We start from the raw sequence: 24888 nt of genomic DNA, 5'->3' as shown, positions 1-24888 counted from the left end.
CTATTTAATTGGTTAATTTCCGCCAAGATAAAGCACAGGCCGTCCTGAAACATGAATCCAATAGAGAAAAAGGAAGATTCTGAACCATCTAATCCACAGGTGGTCTTCAGCAGGTTCTGGCCAGTGGGGGATTTCCAGCCACAAGCCTCACAGACAATGACAAGGTGAGGTTTTTTTAGGATTTGAACACAAAACCTTTAATATTTATTGGGTGGCAAGGTTTCCTCGCTGAAGAAAAATCTGGCCTAGGGGCTCGTGCCACTAAAGCAATGTCACTCAAAGAAGGCAACTTTAAGAGACGTGGATTTCGCCACACACGCCCCAGAATTCTCCAGCCACAGGTGTTATGAGGGGAATTCTGGGAGTTGAAGTCCACACATCTTAAAAGTTGCCCAGCTAGAAAAACATTGTGCTAGTAGGGCAGGGGTGTCAAACTGGGTTTCTTTGATGGCCATATCAGCATTGCAGTTCTCCTCTGCAGGCCAGCCGAGGTGGGGAGAGGGAAGAGGGATGGACACTTCCTGCAGCACTCTGCCGGTGAAAATGGGGCGAGGGGGGACCATGTGAGGCCCCCCACACGCCCCATTTTCAGCCTGGACGGCCTCCTCTAGCACTTTGCTGGCCAAAACGGGGCATGGGGGGCTGTGCGAGGCCCCCCGTGCCCTATTTTCGGCCTGGACGGCCTCCTACAGCACTCTGCCAACCAAAACAGGGCACGGGGGACCTCACACGTCCCCCCCGTCCCGTTTGGGCTGCCAGAGGCACCATGGGCCGATCCCTTGTTATTTCCAGGCCGGCCCGTGGGCCAGATTTAACCACCCCATGGGCCAGATACGGCCCACGGGCCTTGAATTTGACAGCCCTGTTCTAGAGGTTGATCGCCAAACAACAATTGAGAGCTGGTGTAGGACGGGGTACAGAGACATCCAAGTTCTAAATCACCTTCAACCATACTTGAGTGTAGAGAGTAAGAAAGATGGCATTGCAAGAGATTTGAGGAGTATTTATTTATTTATGTATTTATTTATTTTATTTATTAATTGAATTTATATTGCCGCCTTATCACCCATGGCGACTTGAGGCGACTTACAGAATGTAAAACCACATTTAAAATAAAAACGAATAAAAAGAATCAAATAAAAATAGAACAAAATCTGGAAAAATAAAAATTAAAAAAATCACCCCCAACTCCCACCCCCTGCCCCAACAACAGCGGATCACACGAGCCATTGGATGGGCTCCATCCCACTGTGGGTTCCTCAGGCCCGCTGGCAGAACCAGGTCTTTAGCGCCTTCCGGAAGAGTATTACAGAGGGGCCCATTCTACTCTCAGGAGGAATGATGTTCCAGAGGGAAGGAGCCAACACGGAGAAGACCCTTCTTCTGGGTTGCACCAGGTATAAATCTCCCTCAGGGAGGGGACCCGCAGCATTCCCTACCTCCCCGCTCCAATGGGTTGGGTAGATATGACCGGCAAGAGACATTCCGTCAGATAACCTTTAGTCTTTAACCTAAAGACTTTAGCTCGTTATCTTATGATCACATTCTTCTTTATATTCCTTTTTCTCAGACACGAGTCCACATGTGAAGATCCAATTAAACTGATTAAACTCATGCCCCAGACACAGGAAACTTCTTAACTAACAGTCAGCACCTGCTAAGGGTTAGGTAAGTGCCAAGGCAATTCAAAGAAGGTTGGACTCAGTTCATTGGTGGCTACATAACGATTCTAGGCTGAACTCTCTTTTAACTCTGCCTCCACTTTTTACCATTCCTTTTACTACACTTCTGAAGTAATGCCATAGTCTGTTGACAGAACTCTTGGGTAAATTGTTTTTTATTTAAAGACATGTACATTCTATTAAATTATATATATGTTCTGAACAAAGATGGGTTTTTCATGCTTCTGGAACCACAAAAATACTCCAATGTATACAGAACACACAAACATATATATGTAAGACAGAGCTGTTAAACTTCCGCCCTGCGGGCCAGATGCACCACACGCTGGCCACACCCACAACCGGTTTAGCAAAGGGGGAGAAGTTGTGATATATTACGTGACGAAGCCGTGATGACACGAGATTGATGTAAGGTGTTCTTCATGGAACTATGTCCCAAGAACCCCACTGAGTTGAAGAAAGTATCTTCATTATAGGTTTACCAAATGCAATTGATATTATTTCAATGTAGTTATTTTTGTATTTTTTTCTCCTTTTTTTGAAAAAGTGCAACAGATAATTACATTATAAAAACAAGGCAACATTAGGGGTTTTATATACAGTAAGAACATTACATTAAATGACAAATAACATTTCAGTAATCAACCGATGCGTGAATATTTAAATTTAGGAACCCACCTGATGCTCGTCTTGTGAACCGGTTAATCACTGGAGCTGAAAAAAAAAAAGAGATATTGTGTTAGTAAAATAAAATACACAAAAGCAGTTTTCTAAACTTATGTGAATGCAGTTTTTAATACATTACACTTTTTAATTTAATTTTATGTGGATAAATGATCGCAATTGATCTACCTAAACGTCTGCTAAAATTTGAAATTCTGCCTGGGATGCAGTTGTTAAAAACTGTTTTCAAAACAGAGGGAAAAAATAACTTTATGAAATTCAAAGGGAATGAGAAACAAGTAGCAGTTGGAGGGGGTTGGGCGACAGAGAAACTCAAATATGAAATTCCACTTTGATGTTCACTTCTCTTTTATCTCTCCAAGCAACAGTTCCTGGTTTTCGAAACTCTCTTCCTTCACCATACTTGAAAATGTCAGTTCCCCTCACTTTTACCTGCATACCTTTTAATTGAAATGTATAACAATCAGCCATTTTCCCTAGCCTAGTAAGTTTCCGTGCACTTACACCTGGGAGTCAAAATGGGGCGGGTGGGGATTCTTGGAAGGGGCAGGGCAGAGCCAGCCGGAGGTGGTATTTGCCGGTTCTCTGAACCAATCAAAATTTCCGTAATTGGTACGCCAGAACCGCTCTGAACCGGCTGAATATACCATCTCTGGTTTTCCCCCCAACACAAACTCACGGTCTCAAAAACCTGCCATAAGTGTATAAGATAAAAAGGTGGCACACTCAAATGGGTAATTAAGGGGGAAAATTTTGGAATTATTATCAATATTAAGATGGAATTTATTGAATGATGGAATAAGAATATGTGATGAAATGGCAAATATGACAAATAAAAACATAAGAATATAGTGAATATAGAATAAGAAATAAAGAATTTAAAAATAGTATATAAAGAAGATAAGAGTATAATTAAAGAAAAATAGAATAAGTTATATGAATTAAAATTGGATAAAATAAAAGTGAAAAAATATAAGAATATTTTTGAAAATTTATAGAAAATGGAAAATGTAATGATATGATAAGAAATTGAATATGTGAGATAGATATGTAATTATGGTCATATTTGTATGGAAATGTTAAAACCTGGAAACACATTGTTCACTAAAAATGATATAAAAGATTAAAAATAAAAAAATAATTTGGGGGGAAAAAACCTGCCATAAGTTCGGAAAGCCACATAAGGTAATCCTTGACTTACGACTGCAATTCAGCCCAAAATGGATGTTGCTAAGTGAGAAACTTCTTAAGTGAGTTTTGACACCTTTTTTGCCACAGTTGTTAAGCGGATAACTGCATTTGTGATGTTACCGACCCGGTTGTTAAGTGAACCGCAAAAGGGGAATCACACAACCCCGGGATGCTACGACCGTCGTAAATATGGGTCTGTGGACAAGTATCTGAATTTTGACCACGTGATTGTGGGGAATGATGCAATGATTGGACGTGGGGAAAATGTTCACTGTTTTTTTTCAGTGCCGTTGGAACTTCAAACGGTCACTAAGCTGTTGTAAGTCAAGGACTACCTGCTCTGCGACAAAACAGTTGTCTTGCCTCTCCTCGAGGTCTGGGGGTGACACAGGTAGCTGAAAAAGCCTTGCAATATTCAGTTAGGGCAAAGCAAATCTATTTCCTGAGGAAGAATGGAAATAAACAGACAAGGACCATTTGCAGCAATTCAACTATAAACAAACCCTGGTATTTCTTCATGTTTGCTCATCTTGACTCAAATCAACAGTGCGTTTCTCTTCACGAATAAGGCCACTTCTAACAGCTACATCAGCAATTCAAAATTATCAGATATACAACTATTCACTTGGAAATTGTGAATGTTGACTTCAATAGCCAGAACCACTGTTGTCATGCCCCAGTTGGAATTTGATTCTGAGGGAGAGATGGAACAGCTGACAGGGAGTGGGAGTGTGGCTCTGGTGGCTGTGGAGGAAACTGGGGAAGGGCACAGGCCAGCTGGGCATTCAGAGGAAGACCCAGGGCTACCCCCTCTTCATCCTAGGGCATGCAGGGAAAGGGAGCAACATGGTTTACGTGGGAGGAAAGGGCCCTGATCCCCTTCAGGGCTGCAGCTGGGAAGACTGTTTAAAAGGGCAAACTGTGCATGGCAAAGTGGTTGGAAGCAAAGCGTGAAATTATTCTGGTTGTCAAGTCTTATCTGAGTTCTGGTGTCCTCCCAAGTATGTGTATTTTGTTATCTTTTGACGTCTTCAATCCCTTATCCTGCCGTCTCCTTAATTGCTGCAGTTTGGTTTGTGTTGGTTTTTCTTTATAATTTATATGTACTTTGAGTTTGGATGGAATTTCTTCCTTTTAAAAACTGTTCTTGGGAGACTTTTTTCTCCAGCCGATGATAATTGGACATTGGAGGCCAAGTTGGAGGAAATAAAGGGACTTTACCTATTTTTGTGACTGTTGCTTTTGTGCCACACCCCAGGTCATCACAAACTGTCTTGAATACAATGAGACACTAGCCTTTTTTGTGAAATAAATTTATTTATAAATGTGCTTACGGCATTAAAGTTACAACATGGTGGTTATTTCCCAGAAGTAACCCCTGAATACAAAATACAGATCCCCCTCGACAGGACTCATGATGAAGGATTTGGTTCAGACAGGATGATTTCTGACAGAACTAAATCCTTCCATCCCTTCGCCAGCCAGAACTGACAAAGCTTCTTGACTGAGAAGCAAAACATCTTCTTCCTCTAGGGAAAAAAGTCCTGCTGCCTTTTGAAAAAAATACATTTGAAATATCCAGGTCATTGGTTGCCCCAAAGATGCTTTTTCCAAAAGGCAACTGGACTTACTTGATATATTTTTCCTCTTGAAAACATTTCGCTTCTCATCCAAGAAGCTTCTTCAGTTCTGAACGGTGCAGAATGGAAGGATTTATAAGTCATCTGGTCATTAGTACTCTCTGAAAGTCAGCCTTTAGGTCTCTGAGAATAATAGTTGGTATCAACTTGGGCGGGAGGGTTTATCTGGTCCTTCAGGGTTACCTGAATCAGAGTGCAAATGCGCATTGGGACTTCCTTGGGACTATTGAAAGGACTGTTTTGTAGATAGGAGATAGATTGTGTCCTAGGCAAAAATTTGCCAGAAAGTTAATGACCCAACTTTCGGCATGTTTCAGGAACCGAGCAAAAGCTGTGAAATCTCAAGAGAGCTTCAATTTATTGCCAGGTCAGGAAGCTAGCTGACACTTCCAGGGACTCAATTGTGGGCCAAGGAAGCAAGTCCACCTGCTGGCAAAGGAACTAATCCATGAGTCAGCTTGCAGCTGTTAAGCCCCTTCTGCTCAGACCATGTGCTCAGCAAGCAGAGATTTTACTCCCAACCAGTTACAGGAAAACCACGCGGCCTCAGCCACTTAGTGGAACAAGCTTTCTTCAATGCAGCTAATCAACTCTGCAAACTCATAAGCACCTTAGCAAAATTCCGCTTTTTCTACTTGCCCTTTTGGTTGCTTGCTCCAGTCAGAAGCTCCCAAATGTCTCTTCATTACATTCCAAAAAAATAGACAATGCCAGACAAAACTACGGTGGGGCAGGTACCACGAGCAGCTCGGTTGTTAATAGCAATAGCATGTAGATTTACATACCGCTTCACAATGCTTTACAGCTCTAAGCGGTTTACAAAGTCAGCATATGGCCCCCAACAATTGGGGTCCTCATTTTACCAACCTCAGAAGGGTGGAAGGCTGAGTCAACATTGGATGATTGAGACTCTCTGATCTAGGACCAGAAGGTTGTGGAGCCAATCTTCAGATGTGAAGGGTCAAATCTGAAAGGAGGGTGGAAGCCAAGAAGACATCTGTATATGCCTTTTAAAGAGCTGTTCGTGTGCATCTTTGTGTGTGTGTAAGACAAGACATGGAAACATGGATTTCTGGTCCCGGAATTGCCTGAAAGAGTTCAGAATTCAATTTGAATCACGGGTTCCAAAAAGCAGATCTCCCGGGCCATGAATCTAGGTGTGATGACCCAAAGGTGCGTGGCACAAAGGCAACACACTCAGATAATCAGTAGAAGCCCCTTTATTAGCTCCAACTTTGCCCCCAATGTCCTGGTTACCTTCTGGGCTGGAGAAAAATTCTCCCAGGAACAGCTTGTGGTTGCAGAGAATCAAGTCCAATACATGGTCAACAAAAACTGTAACTATAAGTCCAATCAAGGCAAGATGAGGTAATTAGTTCAACAGGGTAAAAGCAAGAATTCCAGATGTGAAGGCATGGCAATAACTCAACATGGTTGGGAGGATGTCAGAATGCAGATAATCAAAGTAAACACAAGATAAACTCATGTTTGCTCCCAGCAGCTGCTGCAGTCAGCATGCATTTCTTTTAAACTCTCATTCCCAGGTGTGGCTAATGAAGGGAATCAGGGCCCTTTCCTCCCCCGTAAGCCATGCAACCCACATTTCTCCCTTCTCCGTTCCTTCCTACGTGCCCTAGGATAAAGAGGGGGTGGGCCTGGGTCTTCTTCTGAACTCCCTCTCCCTTGCTCTACCTCTTCCCTGCTCTGCCCATTTGGACTTTGCCCTTCCCCAGCCTCCTCCACAGCCAATGGAGCCACACTGCCACTCCCTATCAGCTTTCTGTCTTTCTCCTCGGATTCAGACTCCGACAAGGGCATGACATTAGGATCTTTAAACAGAGGCTTATCTTATGAATGACCATGAAATGCGGTTCTGTGGAACAGAAATAATGAGGTCCAGCTTTCAGCCCAATCTCTGCTCCCTCTTGAAAGTCCTAGACATTTATTTGTCTTTTGACCTTCTGCATTTTGCCTTTCTATAAAATGGGTCCGTTTATCGTCGGCCATCACATCAGAGCTGGAATTTCATGAATTGACACGCACCGCCGTGTCCTAAATGGACCCCGTGACTTTCTTTCAAAAGCTGGAGGTTGGAAAGGGATGATTAAGGCCGCCACAATAACAGAAGACGTTCGATAGTAACCAACCCAGCAAGCTTCAGATGCCATTTGAAATGAAGCTGCAGTAGCAACGGTATAATTTTCTTCTGAACAGCATTTCACCTTGTAAGCTAATAACTCAACACGGGGCCAAAGTGAGAGTTGTGCGTGTGAAAAAAAAAACAACTTGCTGCAAAAAACAAGCAAAGGATTTCCGTTCGCAGGGAATTGCTTACTGTCCTGCTGTGAAGAACCACAAACAAAAACACCGTGAAAGAAGGAACAAATACTCCCTGCATTCATGCTCTTGAAACAAGACCGGTTCAATCCTAAAACCATAAAAAAGGAAAATGTCTCCAATTCGAGCTCTGTATTAAAAACAGAAGCCTGGGAATAATAGCTCTTTTTCAACCTTCTAACAACTTGGGACAGAACCTGATGGGTTCACCCAACCGCACACCTCAAAAGGCAGTAACCTAAAAGAACTAGCTCCATACCTGTGCTTCGCTACGGAACTATGTGGTCGGGCTTAGTTTTTGGGGAGGAAAATAAGGGGAAAACAAATTCTGCCTTTGCCTACCAGCATCCATCAGTATTGATCTGGGCTAGCGTCCTGTCAGTGTGTGAGAGAGTTGAGGGCTGTTTGAAACTGAAAAAGTATTTGCTGTGTGAGCAAGGAGACAGCAAGGAGCCTGGGCGTGGCTTGGCTCAACTGTTCTGTACTAAAGCTGCTTGGTGATGTGAAACTGAAACCGAAACTCCTCTCCTCTGCTTGTGTTTTGCATTTGGGACAGATTTCTTTTCAGGTGGGGAGGGGGAGTAGAACTCCCTAGCATCAGAGCGCGTTAATAATAATATAGCAAACAGATTGTGTTTGACCTCGGGAGGGATAAAGCAGTACACGAGTCTAAGTGCTAGTGCTATTCCTTCCTTCCTCCCTCCCTCCCTCTCTTATTCCCTTTTTCATTCTCCTTCCTTGTGGCGCAGTGGTTAGAATGCCGTATTGCGGGCTAACTCTGCCCACTGTCAGTAGTTCAATCCTGACCGGCTCAAGGTTGACTCAATCTTCCATCCTTCCAAGGTCGATAAAATGAGGACCCAGATTGTTGGGGACAATAGCATAGCATAGCATAGCATAGCATAGCATAGCATATTTTTTTTGGCTGCCACCCAATTTGGTCGCAAACAGCAGCATTCGCAACCTGAGGTTCCAGTGTATTTAAACAGAGCCAAGAAGGAGGACGAAAAAGAAGATTGGTAGTAACTTTTGATTGTTTATAAAGTCAGGTCGTCCTGATTGTAGAGCCGTTGTCTTTTGTACAACAGGTGTGTTTTCTACCTCAGTTTAGAGCTGTTCCAACCCTGATCTGCTCCACGGTTTCAGTCTTTTATTTGCTTTTTAAAAAAATTGCATTTATTACCTGCCTTTCCCCCCCACCGATGACTTTGAAACTCCTGGGACTGGCTTCCTGCCCCAGATCTCTTCTAACCATAATCCTGTTAAACCAATTGCACAGAAAAACAGCGTCTGGTCCAAATTCACTTAATGAGAGGATTTAAATCCAGGCCATTCCAGGCTTCCCTAGGAGGCATTTTCCTCCATGCCCATTTTAATGGGAAGGAGGCATCTGCAAATATATTCTTTTGAAGTGGCCTCCTCTGCTGATAGGCACAAAAAAACTCTCAGGGATGAAGAAAAAAAAATGCAACATATTTGCTGGCATTCCTGAGAAGGTGTTTTTTTTTTTTTTTTTTTTGAGGGGGACACCAGGGAAGGAATCGTATCGCTGAAAGAAACGGTAACAGCGGGGGGGAAAAATCAGCTTTGATTGCAGAACTGACTTAGAAAAATGATGCTCCCACTCCATCTCTGTGCTGGAAAGGTAGTTTTTAAGAGCCGAACAACTCCAGCTGTGTTTGTGATGTCTCCCAAAGTCGCAAAAAGGCCAACAATTTGATTTGCGTGGAGATAAAATGGAGAGGCAGGCCTCTCGTTTTAACAGGTCTGATCGTTATGCTATAAAACCGTGTGTTTTCAGGAAACGTGTAGAAGGGAGACCATGGCGGGCTATTGTTTCGTTGCTAGGGAGCAACCAATGTGCGTCATCATCGAAAGGACTCGGCACCTTAGGAACATGCCATCTTTTCCTTAAGACCGAACCACCCAAACGGCTTCTAAATTAAGGAGTAAACTGTTTCTCCGGCATTCTGGGGGACCCTCTGGATCAAAGGCTCCCGCTGGAAGCAATTGCTCGTTTGCAACTGCTCGTTTGAACTGCAACCCTTTTGCAGAATTAACGGCCAAAGTTTACAGGGGTTTACACCAATGTGCAGAGAGGGGAGGGGAGGAGAGGAAGAGGGAGAGGAGAGGAAGGGGGGTTGGACTAGATGACCTACAAGGTCCCTGCCAACTTTGATTATCTGTATCTGTTTATAGATAGGAAAGGGGGAGGAAAGGGAAAGGAGAGGGAGAGGAGATGAAAGGGAGAGGCGAGGAAGAGGGTGAGGAGAGGGAGAGGAAGGGAGAGGATAAGAGATGAAAGGGAAAGGGAAAGAAAGGGAGAGGAAGAGGGTAAGGAGAGGGAGAGGAGGGGAGAGGAGAAGAGATGAAAGAGAGAGGGAGAGGGAAAAGGAGAGGAGAGGGAGAGGAAAGGGTGAGGAGGGAGAGGAGGGGAGAGAGGAGATGAAAGGGAGAGGGAAGAAAGGGAGAGGAGAAGGAGAGGAGATGAAAGGGAGAGGGAAAGAAAGGGAGAGGAGAAGGAGAGGGAGAGGGAGAGGAGAAGACAGAGGAGAGGAAAGGGTGAGGAGAGGGAAAGGAGAGGAAAGGGAGAGGGAGAGGAGGGGAGAAAATATGAAAGGGAGAGGAGAAAGAGAGGAGAGGGAGACGGAGAGAGAGGGAATTTTATGCAGTTGTAATTTTGAACGGTCACTAAATGAACTGTTGTAAGTCGAGGACTAACTGTATATATATCCTCTCCCTCCCTCCCTCCCCCCCCTCTCTACAGACACACACACACACACACACACACACAAATCACAGGCCAATTAGAATACACTGTGGAAAAAAACAAGTCTTGAGAGTTAACAAGGCTGATACTATACGGTATAAAGCTATTACACAATAGCACAAAGCCTTCCCCCAGAAAGTAACCAAGGAAAAGGGTTGTGGAGAGGATGTGCAGTGTCCATGACACGGCAATACTGCGGACCCTGGTCAAGCACCCAATGTATTGCCCGTGGCAACTGGGGATAATAGATAACAGAATAACAAAGTTGGAAGGGACCTTGGAAGGTCCTCTAGTCCAACCTCCAGTTTGGACTGTCTTTTCCAGAAGGAAAATGTTTTCCCTATTCAATTCTTAAAAGAGTCAAAAAGTGTAGTAGCAAGTTTAAATTTAGCACGCCTATTTTCACGTACAGGCTCAGAATTAATGTGACCATCATAGTATCTGGAATTAAGATACTCATACTTCACAGAAAGTTAAAATATAACTGGAGCTTGTAATGCTGTACCTAATTTACTGGGAACTAGCAGGGTACTCGAGCTTTGCTACGAAACTATTTGATTGGGCACGTTTTGGGGGAGGAAAATAGGAGGAAAAAATACTGCCTCTGCCTACCAGCATCTATCGGTATTCATCTGGCTAGCGTCCTGTCAGTGTGTGAGAGGGTTCAGGGTTGTTTGGAAACTGAAAAGGTATTTGCTGTGTGAGCAAGGAAGAGACAGCAAGGAGCCTGGGCGTGGCTTAGCTCAGCTGTTCTGTACTAAAGCTGCTTGGTGCTGTGAAACTAAAACTGAAACTGAAATTCCTCTGCTTGTGTTTTGCATTTGGAACAGATTTCTTTTCAGATGGGGAGGGGGAGTAGAACTCCTTAGCATCAGAGCGTGTTAATTATAATAATATAGAAAATACTAATGCTCTGATGGTCATTTGGAAAAATCCTTTCTTAGTGAGCACTAGAAGCCAAGAGGAACCTACGTGCCAAATTTCAAGTTTGTAGGCTTTACGGTTCTGGAGATTTTGTGATGATGTGTGAGGGGTATTTCGCTTTTATATATGTAGAAGATAAAATGCATTCAATTCAATGGGACTGCTTAATGAGAGAGGTCAGGATTATGCTGTTTCCACAGTATTTGATAAACAGATGCTCAACCTAACACATTTTTTTCCAATACGCTTTCAAAATCATGGATAATCCTTCAAGGATATGAATACATATAATATATATACTTTTAAGGACGTATCCCAGCTACTGTGCTTTATTTACAGCTCTTTGCAGTTTTTAAGGAGCAATTTTTCAGAACTTGGGAATGTGAAATATCCTATTTTTTAAAAAAAGGAATGGTGTTGTTATAAGGTTATTCTGCATAGTTTGAGATTATTTGTGATATTTTCAGCCTATAAAAATGCCAAGTCAAAATGCTCGCAATAACTAACGTCCAATGATAGCATTTTGCCCTGCTTATTGCCAACTTTTCAAAGACTGGAAATCAACCAAACTAAAACATTACAGTATCTTTGTGAGTCTTTTATATTCAATGAGAGTTTCAAATACCATAAATACTGTAGATTGGGCTTCTTACAAATTTCTCTTAGTACCAAAAACAGCACAGTGGGTGCTTTGTATGCTCCCATAGAAAGTAATGCTGAAAAACCAACATTTTGCAACATTTACACACCATTCAAGAGAGATAAGTCCACAAGTCCAAAAGGGAACAAAAAGACCAAAACACCAGCAATCAACACCCATGATGAGCATTCATTAACACCAACATTAACAAAGACCAATAGGCAAGAAGTAAAAAACATCCCCATCAAGGAATCCCCAAGTCAGACTAACAAGCTAAGAGTAAAACAACAACTTAATTAAGGAATCCCCAAGATCACTCCAAACTACACTGACAGAGCAAGCCACTTATGAGAACAAGCACTGATGATGTTACCTAGTATGGTAATGAAACGTCTTTCAGAAAACCAGCAGAGAGAGAGAGCAGTTAACAACCTACAGAAAATGAGATATTTTAGGACAATGCTTAGCCATCTAAAGGCAGGGGTAGGATTCTACTGGTTCAGAACGGTTCAAGCAAACCGGTAGCTCCAAGAATCAGCTGGGAAGGTTCAGTTCGCTCTGACAATCAGCTGTTGGGCTCACCTGCCCACCCGGGCTCTAGGCTGAGCTATATATTCTTTCAAGCTAAGGCTGATTCGCACGGCACAATGGATAGGTGCACGTCAGCTGTTCCACACACAGGGATTGCTGGAGAAGGTCAGTAACAAACACTCAGCATGCATGCAAAGCGCGTGCTCACAAAACTGAATTGCACCCCTTTCTAAAGGCCACATATTGTTGTGGCTAGCCGACAGCAGGTGCGGACGGCTCAGGAGAGCGAGGAGTCAGAGACCAGGACCATTAGGGAATGGACTGCTGCCTTCAGAGATTGTGGGGGCTGGGCAGCAGTGATGAGGAGGTTCCCGAGGAGCCTGTGCTCTCAGGATTGCTTGTAGGAAAGAGCAGCTAGAACAGCATGGGCGACTCCGGAGTAAGACTGCAAGGTAACAGCCCCTCCTTCAAGAAGATAAAAGCCAGCTGTGAAAGGAATGTACTTTGCAGAAGGCAAAGACGTTTTGAAACTCCAGCCTCGTGGACATTCCAATATCTTAAGTTTGTATTTGAAGATTCTTGTATTGCAAGTTATTTCTTGTCTGTTATCTTTTGCCAAGTTTGGCAAGACTTGTGCTTATCACAGCTAACTATTTTGTAAAAGCATTACCAGGTTTCTGTTCCTTTTGGATTGTGTTTGATTTGTTGGAAAAGGGCGTGTGTCAGAATACACATTTAAAGTGATCAAGTGGCTGAGAAATCCTATTTTAGGACAGCAAGACAAACCAAAAAATACAGCAACTATTAATTTTTGGCATCTATCCCCACATCTTTATGGAACTCAGATGGGAAACCGTCCATTTCCTTGTTATTCAAATTGGACTTGGTGCCAATGGATTGGAAAGCACACATGTTGACACCAATTATTAATAAGGGACCCAGGGGAGCTCCAGGAAATTTCAGCCTAAATCGTGGCTTAATATTGGTTCTGGGCAAACTGGAGAAAACACTAATAAGGATGATTTAAGAACAACAACAAACCCTGAGCAAACGGAGGAACAAACTTTGCTTAAGGGGAAAAGGTTAAGGATTCTGCAAAGATAAATCCAATTTGCGGATATGTTGCAGTTCATGGAGAATATCCAAAGTCACAGAGGCCCACCTTTTTAAAAGGGTTTACCTGGATTCTCAAAACCCTTTTTGACAAATTCCACCTAGAAAGTTGCTAAATAAAACTACCTGTCGTGAGATAATAGGGAGGGACTTCCTGCTAAGTGGTTAAAAAAAACAAGAAAGCAAAGAATAAGGGAGTCGATTTGGAAGAAAATTAGAAGTATGGGGAAACCAGATTCACTTAACAACCATATTGCTAACCTAATGATGGCAACGATTCCCTTAATAACTGTGGCAAGAGCAGTCATAAAAATAGGGCAAAACTCACTGAACCACTGTCTTGCTTACCAATGGACATTTTGGGGCCAAATGTGGTCATAAGTCAAGTACAAGCAATAAGATGCCCCAGTTTGTGGATGGAATGAATTATTCAGGGTGGTAAAAACCAGAGTTTCTAAACAACTTAAACTGGGTGGAAAAAAAAACCAACCCAAGGGCAAATCAATTCACGTACAGTAAGGCTAAAATAATGCATGCTTGGGCAAAAGGGCCTCATTTTACACAAAACTTTACAGAAAATTTAAACTGTCATTGGATCAGAAAAAAAAAAGTACCGTGTGTTGCTGAAAATAAGATCGGGTCTTATATTAATTTTTGCTCCAAAAGATGCATTAGGTCTTATTTTCTGGTTAGGTCCAGGTTCTTCAAACTTGGCAACTCCCAGAATTCCTGAGCTAACATGACTGGAGGAGGAACTCTGGAAGGCCACAAGTCTTCAAGCTGTCAAGTTTGAAGACCCCTGGGTTAGGTCTTATTTTCAGGGAAATACTGGTCTAAATGCACCCGTTTGGCTGACAATCTTAACTGGGGCTTATTTTCAGGTTAGGGCTTATATTACAAGCATCCTGAAAAATCATGCTAAGGCTTATTTTCCAGTTGGATCTTATTTTCAGGGAAACAGGGTATCTTGTGGACATAATGGACAACTCAGTGACAATCTCAGCTGAGTGTGACAAGATGTGAAATTGCCATATTTCACGCTAGGGGCGTTATTAGGAAAGCATCCAAAAATAAACCTACGAACATTATAAGGCTTTTATAGATATCTACTGAATGTCCACATCTGGGTTTTCACATCGGGGGGAGGGGGGAAACAGAAGTTGGGAATGAACAGAAGAACAGTAATCAAAATAATTTATGGGTTCCATCCCATTCTTTACAAGTAAAGAACTAGGAAAGAAGAGGGAAACAATGGAATTATTGAAATATATCAAATCACGTAGGGAGAAAGTGGCTGAGAAGATATTGTCTTCAACACCAGCAGCAAGTATCCCAAAGAACCAAACAGGATGGAAATAGAAACACAGAAATATTGGAAACAGATGGCAAAAAAATAGGGGGGAAAGACTTAGAGGACCATAGAGTTTGCCCTTTGAGTTTCTTTTTTGTTTTCTTTTCAAATAATTTGTTATTCTAACCAAGAGGCTAACTGCCTAAGCTTCTACAGCTTCAGCAAGAAGGTAGAAGAAATGCGATGTCTGTGTTGTGCTCCGCTGGGTGGCTAGCGAAGCTGGCAGCAGAGTCGGACAGGGAGGAGGTTGGGGAGGAACATGGGCCAGCCCTGCAGGCTGAGGAAGGCTTGGACGAGGGCTCTGCGTCAGAGGCAGAGATGGGGCCAGAGCAGGCTGGCAGTCATCAGCTGCCTTCGGAGTCGGACAGCAGTGAGGCGGGGGAGCAGCTGGAGCCGGTTCCCTGTCTGTGCAGAGCTGCCAAAAGAAAACAACAATTACAAACTCAGGATCCAGGAGTAAGGCCACAGGTGGACAGTGAACGACCCCTCCCACAGGGATTAAAAGAGGAGCAAAAGGGGAGGGGGCTTTTGCTGGAAACAATTTGCTTGTTGCAGCCGTGTGAAGATCTGTCTGTGTATCTCAGACACTCTGTGCCTAGTCCTTCCTTGTCAGCACTGCATTTGGAAACATTTACTTGGCAGCTCTCCAAGCTAGATAAGATTGGTGCTCATAATTAGACTCTTGAAAGACTGTTTGCCAGGCCTTTGGCTGAAGGTGAATGCAAGAAATTCACTTCCATTTAATAAAAGGGGTTTTGCCAGCACAAAGAGTCGGCTTAGTGCTTTTTGAGGAAGCCTAGGTCGGAACAATCTGTTTAATGTATCTAAATGGAAAAAGGTCCAGGGATTGAAGATGGTATCGACAGACGAGAATACTTGTGGAAATGAACAATCCTTGGGGCTCTCTTGAGTTTTCTTGCAGACCCCAACATTAGACCAATAATGGAGAAAAAAATAATACCCCAGCAAGCTAACAGTAAACAGCCCAATCAAGGAGCCCCCAAGATTATTCCCAACCACATTGATAGGGCAAGCCACCAGAATATAAAAATGAGACCAAACCTTACTCTCTAAATAAATAAACTTCTATAGAGGAATGGTTGAGTCTGTCATCTGCACCTCTGTAACTGTCCAGTTTGGCTCTGTAACCCAACAAGACAGACACAGACTTCAGAGAATAATTAGGACTGCAGAAAAAACAATAGCTGCCCACCTGCCTTCCATGGAGGACCTGTATTCTGCACCCTGAGTCCAAAAGAGGGCTGTGAAAATATCTACAGGCCCCTCACATCCCGGACATAAACTGTTTCAACTCCTTCCCTCAAAATGATGCTATAGAGCCCTGCACACCAGAACAATTAGACACAAGAACAGTTTTTTTCCCAAATGCCATCACTCTGTTAAACAAATAATTCCCTCAACACTGTCCAACTATTTACAAAGTCTGCACTACTATTACTATTACCTTTCTCATCACTCCTTATCGTCCATCCCCTCCCATTTGTGACTGTATGACTGTAACTTTGTCGCTAGTATCCTAATGATTTATATTACTACTTTACATATTTATATTACATACTATATCCTAGTATGATTTGATTGCTTATGACTATTATTAAGTGTTGTACCTTACGATTCTTGACTCTTGACAAATGTATCTTTTCTTTTACGTACACTGAGAGCATTTGCACCAAGACAAATTCCTTGTGTATCCAATCACACTTGGCCAATAAAAGAATTCTACCTTCTACCTACTAGCACTGATAATGTTACCTAGCTGGGTAATGAAACATCTGCAAGAAAACAACTCCAATCAGAGAGCAACGTCCATCATTTGGATTTAACATTTTATTTAAACCAGGTTTCAAAAATGAATCCGGTCAAAGGTACCTTTTGCAAATGATAATCATAAATTTTAAGCCGATATGCTTGAAGCAGTATCGCCACAAGTGATAATCCATTTTAAGCAGACAAGCTGTATGTTTGATAGCAAGAGTATTTTACTTGGGTGTACAAGTTTCCTCAGACACGTATTCGCTTTTTCGTTCACGTATTACAAACCATGATTAGGGTTACTATGCGAAACTGCATTCAAAACCAGGACGTGATCAAGTCAGCCCCAGGTTCAAACCAAGGATAGACATTTCATTTAGACAGCTTCGGGGGAAAAAAGATGATTTCTTGATGCCCTAAGACCAGATGTTTAAGCCTCAAGAAAAACCAGGGAAAGTATAAATATAAAACCAGGAAGGTCATACTTTTATTCGAAGTTAGCTGCAGGAGACATCCTGTTTAATAATCCTGGGTTTTGCCAGGAGTGCGAGGTATATAAACGAGAAATAAATAAACTGACAGGTCGATGGCTCGTCAAAAATCAGCAGGAATTCTGCATCTCATCAAAAGTGATATTCAGCCTAGAAAAATACCATGTTGTATTTCAGAAATAAAAAGATACGCCTCGGTTGTATATCCACCATATATATTACTGTGCCTATGTAAATTAGACTATCCTGTAAGCACGCTTTTAACAAGCAAAACTAATATTTAGCCATAAGCAAAACTAAAATACAAGCCATAATGATTTATTTCTGAATTAAAAAGGAAAGCTTCTTTTAAAAAAAGGATCTATGCAAATTTTAGCATCCTCATCTGTTAATAATGCAATTCCTGTGTGATGTTTCCTACAGCCTGCTTGTCATTTTACAAAACTTAAGGAAAAATAGGCATGGAATCCATCACTTCATTTCTGCATCCAGGCAAGGAATCTAAAGCAAGGACTTCTAGACTATCGTATAAGGAAGAAAATAGCATTCTTTTATTATGTCCTCTTGGCAGAGAAAGTAGATAAAGATCTATTTTGGGAACCAAGCAGAGAATATACAAGATGCAGAAAATTGTCGGGAACCACCTTTTCAAACTTTGACTCAATATAAACACAAAGTTACAATAACATTTGTTACTATAACAAAACCAAAAAAAAACAACCCAAATAGCCAGAAACAAACCGTGTATCACCAGAGCTTGTCATAGAGCATATAACAATAGGGTTAGAAGATCACAGAATATATAATAATAGGATTTTAAAGGGATCTTGGAGGCATCTCGGCTAATTCTATATTATGAGATCTTAAAAACAAGCCAATTTTAATGCACAAATATGAATGCCTTATTTAATAAGTAATAATGTCCACAAAATCAACAAATTCAGAATCAACAACTTAATTACATTTATCTCCAAAAGAAAAAAAAAGGTCAACTTGAATTAAATAAGATTTATTCCCAGGCAGGCAATGTACAGGGTTACAATTTAACCCTTAATCCATCTCGAGCCACTTCCAATTTCTCGGTTTTATGTTTTGTTCCTGTAGTTCCCCCCCACCCCCAAAAAAAATTTAAACTTCTCCCTCCTTCGTAACGTATCCACAGCAAAGCCAATAACTTGCAATTAAGCTTTTCAAAATAGTTTTTGAAAAGACAACGTTCATAACCGGGTCACAGAGACTTCTTCCTTCGATACTATCCATCTACAATTCTTATCTCTTTCTACAACCTCTGGCAAGACGACGCTCGAATCTAACTACAGAAAAAAATAATAATCCACAAATACAATCTGAAAGAACCTCACTCACCAACGGTGAAATCCACCGGTTTCTTTACATTGTGGAAAGTTTCAAATTTGACAGCCATGGTGTTCAAGGCAATATTTTTAATCCGTAGCCATTGTCGTCTTGTTTTCAGGTTGCAATTGTCTTCTGCATGTAGGATCGTGTCTGGTTCCCCCCCTTTCTCAACAATGCTTGTGTTATGACCAGCTTCGGCGGTGCGAAAGCCCTACGCCCAATCGAAATCGCCGCATTTCAAATTGACAGTGTTTGCCGTGATCATTATTTGTACTGTGCATCAACTTAAGGAATCCTACAGGGCAAGCTGCACAGGAGAAGGTACCTTAGCAAAGAGCACAGCCACCGGCCAGGCATATGGTTGATTACACTTACTTTGTTCCAATGCTGCAATTGAGCCGTTAGCTATTTGATCTAAACACAATCAAGCCTGGTTAGTACAGAGGATACCTTGGTACTCGTTGTTAATTGGTTCTGGGAAGCGGGATGAGCACCAAAAATGGTGGGTATCAAACACATTTTATCTCATAAGGAATCGATTGAACAGAATAGACCTGAAAGGGACCTTAGAGCAGGGGTCGCCAACCTTTTGGACCTCAGGGACCACCAAACTCATAATTTTAAATCCTGCGGACCAGAGACCCTGGGAAAATCCCCCCAAAAAGTCTGCAGGACAATTCCGCACCCCGTTTTCCTACCAATCAACCATTCTTTATTTGGGATTGCAGGATACCGTCTCCAGCTCCGTTCTCATGGGGAGAGAGAGAAAGAGAGACTTTTGGCTTCATGCAAGGAAAGCAGCAGAAGCAGCAGAAGTCTTTCTTTCTCTCCCCCAAACTCCACCAGAAATGAGTCTTTGTGAGACTTGTCGCGTCGGCGCAGCCTCTTGGAGAAGGAGGCCTTGCAGGGTCTCAAGTTTGGGGGAGAGAAAGAAAGACTTTTTGTGTGTAGCCAAAAGCAGCAGAAGAAAGAAGCGGAAAGAAGCACCCCAGTGGCCAGGCCAGGCGCGTGGGCCTCTGCCCTTTCCCCTCCTCCCCTCACTATCTTGTGTTGTTCGCAATGCAAGCGATGCAAGCCTTGTGTTCCCAAGGGCCATGTGGGCAGCGCAGCCTTGTGTTCCCATGCAGCCTGGATTAATTGCTTTGAGGGGTGCTTTGGGGTTGACATTTCTCTGCAGACCACCAAAATTTTCTCGCGGATCACTGTTGTTCCCCGGCCCACTCATTGGCAACCACTGCCTTGGAGGTCTTCTAGTCTAACCCCTTGCTCAAGTACGAGACCCTATAGCATTAGAGACAAATGGTTTTCCAGACTCTTCTCAAAAACCTCCAGTGTTGGAGCATCCACAACTTCTGGAGGCAAATTGTTCCACTGATTAATTGTTCTGACTATCAGGAAATTTCTGCTTAATTCCAGGTTACTTCTTTCCTTGATTAGTTTCCACCCGTTGCTTTTTGTCCTGCCTTCAGGTGCTTTGGAAAATAGGTTGCTCCCACCTTCTTTGGGGCAGCCCCTCAAATATTGGAAGACTGCTATCATGTACCCCCTAGTTCTTTTCTCTAGCTTGGATTAATGTAATGAATCACAAGGTAGGCAACATCAACTAGTTTTAGCTCGTATTAAACCAACAATAAGTACTGGGACCAAATTTTTATGTCAAAATGAGTTGTGCGCCAAATTTGATTAGTTTCAAAGCCGTTTGAGTATCAAGGTGCCATTGTACTTTAACAGAAGACCATCAAAAAAAAAAAAATCCCAGGGCTGTAGGGATGTCCAAAAACACAGCAGAAAATACAATTCTTACACTGCAATAAGTAAATGAATAAATTAAATCAATAAGTAAAATCTCTTTCAGGCTCGACTCTTGGTGACTTCATGGATACAGGTAGTCCTCGACTTACAACAATTCATTTAGTTACAACAAATTTAGTTACAAATTTAGTTCAAAGTTACAAGATCACTGTTCCTCCCTGCATACCCTAGGATGAAGAGGGGGTGGGCCTGGGTCTTCCTCTGAATGCCCAGCTGGGCAGTGTCCTTCCCCCATTTCTTCCACAGCCACCGGAGCCACACTCCCCCTCCCTGTCAGCTGCTCAACCTCCCCCTCAGAATCAGACTCCAACAAGGGCATGACAATAACGGAGACATTTGTTGATGGAGTTTTGCCCTGTTTTACGACCTGTCTTGCCACAGTTGTTAAGTGAATCGCTGCAGTTGTTCAGTTAGTAACCCAGTTGTTAAGTGAATCTGGTTTCCCCCATTGACTTTGCTCATCAGAAGGTTGCAAAAGGGGGTCATGTGACCCCGGGACATTGCAACCATCGTTAAGTTGAGCCAGTTGCTAACTTCGGATCACACGACCACGGGGGATGCTGCAGCGGTTGTAACTGTGAGGAACGGTCCCAAGTCCCAGTTTTCAGTGCCACTGTAACTTTGAGAGGTCGCTAAATGAACCGTTGTAAGTCGAGGACTACCTGCAGCAGGGTTTATAGCAGGACCATCCCCCTAATTTAGGGATGGTGTTGTCAGTGGCCCACAGCACCAGAGCCAAAGGGTGAAAAGGCCTTTCAGATCTCCTTCAGCAAAAGAAACATCAAATCATCAGGTTGGAAGGAACCTTGGAGGTCTTCTAGTCCAACCCAAATAAGGGCAAGAAGAGTTTGGGGCAAGAATGCTATAGGACCGGAAGTGGCACACAGAACCATTTTTATCGGCATGTGAGCCGTCGCCTGGAACTGATCCATTCTGCGTGCCCACGCACCCCCACCACCAGCCAGCTGATTGTTGGGTATCTTCCATGCGTGGGGGAAGATGTGCGTGGGAGAGATGCAGGCACATGCATGGAAGGCAGGTGTGCACGGGGGCGCACAAAGGTGGAGCATGCATGACTGTTTGTCATCGCACGCGCATTGCGTTATGGATGCGCACACACTTTCAGCAGGCGACGACAAAAAGGTTCGCCATCATGGCTATAGGGCCGTGATGACGAACCTTTGGCACGCGTGCCACAGGTAGCACACAGAGCCATTTGTGCTGGCATGCTGCGCATGCGCACGCCTCACAGCTGATTTTTTTTCCCCCAAGAAATACTGGAAGTGATGAAATGGGCCTAGTTTTCGGCCTGAGAAACCTGCAGAATCCTTCCTGAAGCCTCTGGGAGGCCAAAAAGGGCCTCAAACTGGCCCAAAATCAGCTGTGAGGCGCAGTGCTGGTAAGGGAGTGGCGTGGGTAGGGATTGTGCATGCATGTGTAGGGGGCGTGGGGAGGCGCACACATTGCCTTCCAGGTGCTGGCACGCAAGTGTGAGCGTGCAAGCACATGAACAATTTTTGGCACAGGAGCCCAAAAAGGTTAGCCATCACTGCTATAGAGTCTCCTGCTTGAGCAGGGGGTTGGATTAGATGACCTCCAAGGTCCCTTCCAACTCTTGTTATACTGTTAAAAGTAGTCTTTGAGTACCTTTGAAGTTACAATGGCCCTGAAAAAATGCCGTTTTTCACAACTTACGACCAACGCATTCCCCACCGTCACATGATCCAAAGTCAGCTGTCCAGCAACTGACTCGTATTTACGACGGTTGCAGTATCCCTCCCGGGGTCACGCATACCCCCCACTTTTTTTGCAGGACCCTTCTGATGAGCCAAAGTTGATTTGGGGCGCCAGGTTCACAACACTCCCCCCCCCACACGCTCCTCGTTTAACAACGGTGGCGGTTCACTTGACAATGAGCGGCAAGAAATGTTGCGGAAACGAGCCAAAAACTCATTCCTCGCTTAGCCAAGAAATCCTGGTCTCTGTTGGGATCGTTAAGGCGAGGACCACCGGTTCCCTTCAGCGGAGGCATAGCAGGGGTGGGCTTGACCTACATTCACACACACAGAGAGACACACAAAGGATGCTCTCGCCAACATTTGTGAATGGCCATCTGGGTACTGAGCATCTTCTACAGAGCTCCGGGCTGGGATGCCAACCCCATAACTCCGATTTCCCACCCACCCCTCCAGCTTCCTGCTCTACATCAGCCCCGGGTTCCTGGGAGTAAGGCAGGTGTGGCCCACTCAGCCAACCCTCCAATGCACCTTAAAATCCCGGCTTGTCAGTTAAGGTGGAACCTGGTTAATTCTGCAAAGGAGTGGGGGGGGGGCGGCGGCTTGGGGTTACTTGAGGGTGAATGTGGCATGTATGAAGCAAACCCACCCCAAACCGGAAGGAGGGTCTCCGGCTGAGCTCCTATCAGCTTCAATGGACAGAGGGATGAATGAGGCTGTTTTGCATGAGTTTGCTCAATGGAGGGGGAGTGGCAGCTCCCCCCTTGGGTTTCTCCTTCTCCTTTTCCTCCTCCAAGTCCTCCTGCTCCAATTTCTCCTTCTCCTCCTTCAATTCCTCCTCCACCTTCTCCAATTTTCCCCTTCTTCCCTTTTTCTTTCTCCCTCAAATCCTCACATTTCTCCTTCTTCCCCAGTTCCTCCTATTTCTCCTTCTCCTTCAATACCTCCTCCTTCAGTTTCTCCTTCTTCCCTTTTCCCATCTCTTTCAATTCCTCCTCCACCTCCAATTTCTCCTTCAATTCCTTCTCTTACTCGTTTCTTCTCCTCCTCCTTCAGTTTCTCCTTCTTCCATCTTTCAATTCCTCCCCCTCCAGTTTCTCCTTCCCTTTCTTCCTCTCCTCCAGTTTCCCCTCCTTGTTTTTTCTTCCCTTTCTTCTCCTCCTCCAGTTTCTCCTTTCCTTTCTCCTTCTCCAATTCCTCCTCCCTTTTCTTCTTCCCTTCTTCTCCTCCTCCTCCTCCAAATTTCTCCTTCTTCCTTTTCTCCTTCTCCAATTCCTCCTCCTCCAAATTTCTCCTTCCTTTTCTCCTCCTCCAAATTTCTCCTTCTTCCTTTTCTCCTCCTCCAAATTTCTCCTCCTGTTTCTTCTTCCCTTCTTCTCCTCCTCCTCTGAATTTCTCCTTCTTCCCTTTCTCCTTCTCCAATTCCTCCTCCTGTTTCTTCTTCCCTTCTTCTCCTCCTCCTCCTCCAAATTTCTCCTTCTTCCTTTTCTCCTTCTCCAATTCCTCCTCCTCCAAATTTCTCCTTCCTTTTCTCCTCCTCCAAATTTCTCCTTCTTCCTTTTCTCCTCCTCCAAATTTCTCCTCCCGTTTCTTCTTCCCTTCTTCTCCTCCTCCTCTGAATTTCTCCTTCTTCCCTTTCTCCTTCTCCAATTCCTCCTCCTGTTTCTTCTTCCCTTCTTCTCCTCCTCCTCCTCCAAATTTCTCTTTCTTCCTTTTCTCCTTCTCCAATTCCTCCTCACGTTTCTTCTTCCTTTCTTCTCCCCCTCCTCCAAATTTCTCCTCCTTCCTTTTCTCCTTCTCCAATTCCTCCTCCTCTTTCCTTCTCCTCCTTTCTCCCCCTCCTCCCTCCGCCTTGCTAGGAGGGGCACCCCAGAGACTCCCACCCCAAGCCGAAGACCCTCCCTCCTGGCCCGGCTTACCGGCGAATTCCTCCTCCTCCTCCTCCTCCTCTTCCTCCTCCTGGTCTTCCTCGCCGCTGCTCTCAGAGGGGCTCTGCAGCGGCTCGGGCGAGAAGTTGACCCCGCGGCCCTCGGCGGGGTCACCGTCGAGCTGCAGGCGGCTGCTCCCGCGCTCGGGGGCTCCGGCGTTGCAATGGGCCCCGGGCCCTCCCCGAGGGAGCCCCCCGTCTCCTCCTCCTCCTCCGGCCTCCGCCTTGAGGCGCTGGAAGTAGCGGAGGGCGAAGTCGAGCAGGTCGGCCGGCTGGCTCCGCAGCACCTCCAGGGTGAAGCTCTGCAGCAGCTCCCGCAGCCCCTCCGGGATGGAGATGCTCATGCCGGGGCGAGCGGGGGCGGGGCGCCCTCCACCCCCCCCACCGGGCCCCGCGGCGGGCGATGCAACCCGCCCCCCCTCCTCCCGCGAAGACGGCGGCTTGCAAGGCGGGCGGCGAAGGCGGCTTCCCTGCGGGGGCTTGCCCGGCGCCGTTTTGCAGCCTGCCGCGAAAGAAAGAGCCGAGCCCGGCCGTGACGGCAGCAATATGCAGCCCCGCCCCCTCCCTCCTGCCCCCCTACACACGCGCCGGTGGGGGGCTGGAAGAGAGAGGGAGGGAGGAGGGGGAAAAAAAGAAACATGGCGCGCGCGCGGGGAGACCCGTGGAAACCATGGCAACCAACCGAGCGCCGCCTGCCTGCCCGCCTGCCACCGCGCACGCGCCAGACGCCCCACGCTGCAGCCGATGCCTTTGCAGAGAGAGGGGGGGGCTCAAAAAAAGGCAGAGGGGACCCGGGAGGGAAGCGTTGCCTCTGAGCATGGGCAGAGTGCTCTGCGGCTGTTTGGCAGGTGGAAAAGGCAGAGGGGACCCGGGAGGGAAGCGTTGCCTCTGAGCATGGGCACAGTGCTCTGCTGCTGCTTGGCAGATGGA

General features: G+C 44.7%; 1 protein-coding gene across 3 annotated transcripts in view; it reads right to left on the bottom strand.

Moving 5' to 3' along the window:
• PRKAR2B (protein kinase cAMP-dependent type II regulatory subunit beta) overlaps positions 1-24515 on the bottom strand; it is a 64603-nt gene extending 40088 nt beyond the window's left edge. For 2 of the 3 annotated variants that reach the window (XM_087935550.1, XM_087935549.1), the window contains exons 1-2: positions 23951-24515; positions 2361-2396 (exon numbers count right to left, since the gene is read on the bottom strand). In XM_087935550.1, coding sequence (XP_087791676.1) covers positions 2361-2396; positions 23951-24302 — 388 coding nt within the window. In that variant the 5' untranslated portion in view covers positions 24303-24515. The remainder of the gene's footprint in view (positions 1-2360; positions 2397-23950) is intronic. The other variant, XM_026704870.2, reaches the window with a different exon arrangement.
• Between the last annotated feature and the right edge of the window lie 373 nt (positions 24516-24888).

Source organism: Pseudonaja textilis, chromosome 5 (genome assembly GCF_049901715.1).
Source record: "Pseudonaja textilis isolate UNSWEBS1 chromosome 5, rPseTex1.2, whole genome shotgun sequence".
In the NCBI taxonomy this organism is placed as follows: Eukaryota; Metazoa; Chordata; class Lepidosauria; order Squamata; family Elapidae; genus Pseudonaja; species Pseudonaja textilis.
The sequence above is the reverse complement of the archived record's forward strand: the minus strand, read 5'-3'. Positions and strand labels throughout refer to the sequence as shown.